Genomic DNA, 5,997 nt, shown 5'->3' with positions numbered 1-5,997 from the left:
CTGGAGACACAACGTGACCCAATACTTCTATTAAGATCTCTTCCCCGCCCCTCATTCTGCTATTCACACACACACACACACACACACACACACACACACACACACACACACACACACACACACACACACACACACACACACACACACACACACACACACACACACGAGCTTGCAGCATTGAGAAAATGTGACAAGGGTTGCTAATAAAGTTAATGGAATAGGACTTCAAAAAATATTATCCCATTTACCTGTATACTTTGATAAGATGGAATTTAGTATCTGAAAGAGACATACAAGTTCTGAACACCTGAACAGTTCAGGAAATTGCATTAAATTATGTCAGCATTTGCTAAATTAGAGAAAGTCTGGATACTGCGGCTTATGTTCTCATAAAATGGTCTTTGTTCTTTATCGAGTAGACGCGTACATTTTTACACGAACTATAAGCACTGTCTAAATAGGCTATAATACAGCACAGCCTCTTTGATATAAACCATGAAACCCATACCAACACGCCTTTGGAAGCCGAATCTCGTGGCATAGTTATAGATTATATCCTTCATTCTTGTAAAAAGTCTTTCAAATTTTTACAACCTAAAAGTAGCGCACAATATTGGTAAGTATAGTTAACTGCACTTGAATAAAATAAAAATAAATGATCAATGATCACGTGCTTTTTCCAACATGCATGGGCAACGGGCCAGTGTTTGGTCTCTGATCATAGCAAAAGCAAAGCATCAGTGGAGCCACAGGGACGTGCGTCCACTAGTAAGCGGCTGTCACTGTGTGAGAATAGCATCGAAATGCGATCAAAATACAAACACGACCCGGGAGTTTTCGGCGTGCGATAGCATATAGGCACAGAGAACACATATGTCCATCCTTTTAGATTGCATGCTTTTACGGCTAATGCAGGCTACTTAGGCAATGGGTTAAGCGAGCCGGCGTAACATACATCCTCTCCAGCTTCATACGAGGCGCTAAAGAATGAAATAGCCTATCTGCACCCTGTCGTGGATTCCGTTTTAGCGCTTCATTTAAATTCCCGTGTCCGTGACTGTCATCCCGAAACCCCACCCCTGCCTTCTCTCCCTACATATCTTCTTAACTTTAACGAGCCTCGTTAAGATCACAATAATATTCCACCCTCTAATTGCTCATTCCATTCAACAAATAGGCGAGACTCTGCTTCGACTTCACACGAGTCAAGGGAAGGGAGGGTGCTGTTGAGATTGGAGTTCCTGATAACCCCCCGTGCGTGCAGCCGAAGTGGTGAAAGCCTCTACGTACTGGCTAATGATTGGCACGCTTGACAGTGATTGGCAGGGCTGCCATGACAACGCTACAACGACACCAAGAAGACCAATAGAAAAGCGAAACAAAATATTTCAATGCTACACTCACGGTGGATTTAGGGGGAGATATTATGAGGCTGGTGTCATTAGGCGATAGCTATTGAATCATTCAATCCGAATTCGTCGGTCTTTTTTTCCTTCGTAAATTTCATTCTCTCCCAGGTCATTTCCATGGTTTTCAGATCGCCTTTAGAGCTTTATCCCTCTCATTTCTTCCTGCCAAACTTTGCTGATCGCCCTTTGCTGTTGGCGAGCAGTGCGCCCAGCTCCAGGTCTCCCGAAGACTTGTCAATGTTTCAGCTACCAACCTTAAACTTCTCTCCAGAGCAAGTGGCGAGCGTCTGCGAGACGCTGGAGGAGACCGGGGACATCGAGCGGCTGGGTCGCTTCCTATGGTCGCTTCCAGTGGCGCCGGGTGCTTGCGAGGCGATCAACAAGCATGAATCCATCCTTCGTGCCCGGGCTGTGGTTGCCTTCCACACGGGCAATTTTCGTGATCTCTACCACATTTTGGAGAACCACAAGTTTACCAAGGACTCGCATGGTAAATTACAAGCGATGTGGCTAGAGGCTCACTATCAGGAGGCCGAGAAACTACGCGGGCGTCCCCTAGGACCGGTTGATAAGTACAGGGTGCGAAAGAAGTTCCCCCTGCCTAGAACCATCTGGGACGGTGAGCAGAAGACGCATTGTTTCAAAGAGCGAACGCGGAGTCTGTTGCGGGAGTGGTACCTTCAGGACCCCTACCCAAACCCAAGCAAGAAAAGGGAACTGGCTCAAGCCACTGGACTCACTCCTACACAGGTCGGAAATTGGTTTAAAAACCGGAGACAACGAGACAGGGCAGCGGCAGCAAAAAACAGGTCAGTCACGTCATGTATGTTTACCTTTCAATGGAAATGTTCTTTCGTAATATTCGTAATATATTTTCATAAATTAACTGTTTGTGAAATATGTCAACACAATGTGTTGTGTAAGTATAAAAAACAGAATCAAATAGATTTAGAGACATACAAAAAAAAAAAAAAATTAAGGGAGCGAGAAAGACGACATTTTAGTTGTGCCATGTGCAAGATGTTTAAAAAGTTTTAACCAGAGTATAAAAGCAAATAGATCAAATGCCATGTATCCTGTTTATTAAAGTGTGAAAAGGCAATGGATTTTTCCCCCCTCTGATTCATCGATGAAAGCTGAAATATCTAAAGTAACATTCCATAATCAAATGTGTATGCTTCACATCAAAGCTAGTGTGTTCTGCTTACTGTTAGAAAATAGTCTTTTTGTCGTTTTTAACACATCAAATATAAAAAAAAACATTGATGATAAATTCAAATTTTAGATGCTCGAGATAACAATACAAATATGGATAAAGCCTAATAAGAGAAAACAAAAACAATTTACGTATAGTATCTGTGTTGCAATATTGGAAAAGTAAATCCCAAAGTAATTGTCAATGCAAAGTAATACTATAGAGAGTAGTTTATCAAATATTCTTAGACACAGACATGTTTTACAACATGAGATTGTAAATACAAATATTTGTAACCCTGCGGACACACAACATTGAGAAATAAAGCATTATTATTTATTCTAGGGTCTAGTGTGTAGCCTATTATATTTGACACTGTGCAAATTATTAGGCTAAAATTTGACTACCCAATGTACTTCGTAATTACATTACACACAACACGGCGTAAATTATTTAGAGTGAGTTTTATTTATAGATGATTTAGCCCTAGTCGAATTATTTTTCTACCTAAACGCTAATAAGTAAGCTACTGTGTGTCTTGAGAATAAAAAAGCAGCAGAAACTAAGTCCACACTTTGACTGGTGTAACTGATTTATATTATTTAATAGATAAATCTACAAATTGCACTTGACTGGATGACCACACATCGCTAATATAAGTATTTTTTGTTGTCATACAGCACACTAACATCTCAAATCTTTAACTGACGTCACCTAATTTTAACATATAAACATGCAAATAAAAACAATACTTATTTGTATCATTACAAGATTAAAATATCCTGAGAAGTCAATCAAATCTCGAGGATAGATTATAAATATGCTTTTGGTATGTAGACTTAATCCTTGTAGCAACAGGGCTCTATGTAATTGTATAGCTGTAGCATCCACTTTATCATGTAAGCAAATGTTTAGAGTTATTAGAGTTCTATTTTTTATTTTTATTAATCTATATCGTTTTAAATGTTTAAAAGGCCTATTGTAGCATTACATGAAAATTGAGGCGCGTTTTTCAGTGGAAAAAATGGCCTACAACTTTTCTATTCTAATGGCATTCCATTCTTTCACTTTTCTGCTATAGGCTCCAGCATCAAGGAATAGGGCAGAATGGCATGCGGTCCCTTTCGGAATCCGGCTGCACTCCTCGCAGTTCTGCGGAGTCGCCATCGACTGCAGCGAGTCCAACGACCAGTGTCTCCAGTATGACAGAGCGAGTCGACACGGGCACGTCGATTCTTTCAGTAACATCAAGTGACTCGGAATGCGACGTATGATACGCAAACAGAGAAATATACACAGGAGAATGGACCTGAATAAACTCTATTAATTATCGGGGAAGATGAAAAAGGACCAATTGATATTACTATTATATAAAAAAAACTAAAAAAACATAAAAGCACGTGTTTTTTTCAAGCGCTTTCAATGGACCCCACACCTTTCCCCCACCCCATCACTTGCATGATATATATATCTAAATATATATTTTTTTCTTTGAATTCCTTTTTTTTTTTTTTTTTGTATATGGGGAAATGCCCTACGTTTATTATGTCTACCAGGACCACCGTGAAGAGGGAATTACCAGAAACCGGTGTCCATCGCCTTTTTTTTTTTTTTTCTGTTTTAGTCCGAGCGACGACGAGCAGCCAGGATGCAATCCTCTTTTCCTTTATGTTCATCAGACAATCATTTGAGTCGTAAGCACCTTTTTACTACACTTTCTGTCACTGCCTATGTGGGGTACTGGTCAAATGTGGAACTGAATCGTTATGACTGTATCAGATTTTTATTTTTATTTCGAGATTTTATATTGAATTATGTATATCTTAAATAATGCGATCATTCTCCCAGTCTGTAATATATGTGTAGAAATAAGTCTGTAAATAATATTGCTATACCCATTCTCTTTTCTATCCCTGTTCACTTTTCTTGGCTTGGTGTCCCTACATAAACTATTCGTCAAAACGTAAGTGCTCTAGGCGTTTTGTTTCTCTGTTTTATGCCATGAAAAGAACTCTAAGTGACCATGAATTATCAGTCGAAATTAATGCAAAAGACAAAATATTGGATATCATCATCGACTGACCAAGTCTATTTCATGTTTCCAGTCCAGCGCTTATAATTCAATGTTACTTTCTTGCGTGCTTCTGTTAATGTATACGTTTCTAAACTGAAAATACAGTATTCCATTTTGTTATAAAACTGCATTATGTGTGTCATTTCCACAAGTCATTTTCTATAGCCTGCAACAACAAACTATTATCTCTCCAGTTTAAGGAGAGCATGGAATAAGTTTATCACTTGTGTAATGTGCAAAAAAAATTCTTCAACATACACATCATTTACAGTACAGGAACTTTTTTTTAACAAAAAATTCACTGACACGTTGAACATTCGTCTTTCTTTTTGTTAAAAGACAGTGGCTAATGTACACAATGCAAAAATTAAGTGTACACCATTAAATTGACTAATCATGGAGGGCTCCTCCCCTGGACCAGTGTCCCATTGTCAACGAAACGGCTTTTCATTCCAAATTGAGCTAGGCAAGGAAAAAGCTATACATTTGGGCGAGTAGCTAAGACAGAGAAAACCACACAGAGCACTTCATTTAGAAGTTTAGTTAGTTTGCTCCACAATTTTTACAGCGCAATTTAACAAACAAAAACAGTTTATTGCCGTTACTATATTATACTAAAGGTAAATGGAATTCTAAATAGAGAATAACTTTACTAAACAATAAGAAACTGCGTGTAAATGTGATAAATAACTTCATAAAACGCGTTACTTTGTCGAATTCAGACAAAAACAAACTTTATTGGACAGGAGCCATTTGTATCATGAACTAATTCTATTTAAAGTAGCCTAAAGACTCGCTTGTTAACCGTAAACTGATTTAACATTTTCTTTACAACTATTTTGCCCCTTATCATCTATCCCTCCTCCTCTGATTCCCGTCTGTCCGTTTTACGGCAGATAACTTAGAGACTGAACGAAAGCTGTAGTTTTTATCTCCCACAACCATCAATGCTAAATAAGGCATTGTGTTTATTATTTCACTCACGTTCGTAATTATGTAGTATGCCTATGTCTTGTAAGTCCTCTCAAGTCTAAATATGAGCGACACCATTTGGGTATAGCCTATATCTCCTAATGACACTTGATGACATAAATGCGCTAAAATAACGAAGCATTAGATTTGTATTCATTGGTTGTTGATCGCGAGAGACAAGGTTACTTTTTACTTCTGAAGTTCATCTGCAGAAAACAGATATGGACAATCAATGGCCGATGGAGCTCTCCACTCACTTTACACTGATCTTTATCATCCTCTCAGACTACATTCATTTATTGGCCGATATATTTCTCAAACATGTTAAGGACTGAAAAATTGGTTAA

At 38.6% G+C, this 5,997-nt stretch overlaps 1 protein-coding gene across 1 annotated transcript; it reads left to right on the top strand.

Annotated features, from left to right (window-relative positions):
- The first annotated feature begins 1,396 nt into the window (after positions 1 to 1,396).
- six3a (SIX homeobox 3a) lies at positions 1,397 to 4,799 on the top strand. Its single transcript, XM_081350528.1, has 2 exons — positions 1,397 to 2,218; positions 3,686 to 4,799. Exons 1-2 carry the CDS (start codon positions 1,527 to 1,529, stop codon positions 3,876 to 3,878), a joined length of 885 nt encoding a protein of 294 aa, XP_081206654.1. The 5' UTR covers positions 1,397 to 1,526; the 3' UTR covers positions 3,879 to 4,799.
- Positions 4,800 to 5,997: the final 1,198 nt, after the last annotated feature.

This window comes from Scardinius erythrophthalmus (genome assembly GCF_964197995.2).
Source record: "Scardinius erythrophthalmus genome assembly, chromosome: 21".
Lineage (NCBI taxonomy): Eukaryota > Metazoa > Chordata > Actinopteri > Cypriniformes > Leuciscidae > Scardinius > Scardinius erythrophthalmus.
This window is presented reverse-complemented; position numbering and strand designations above follow the sequence as displayed.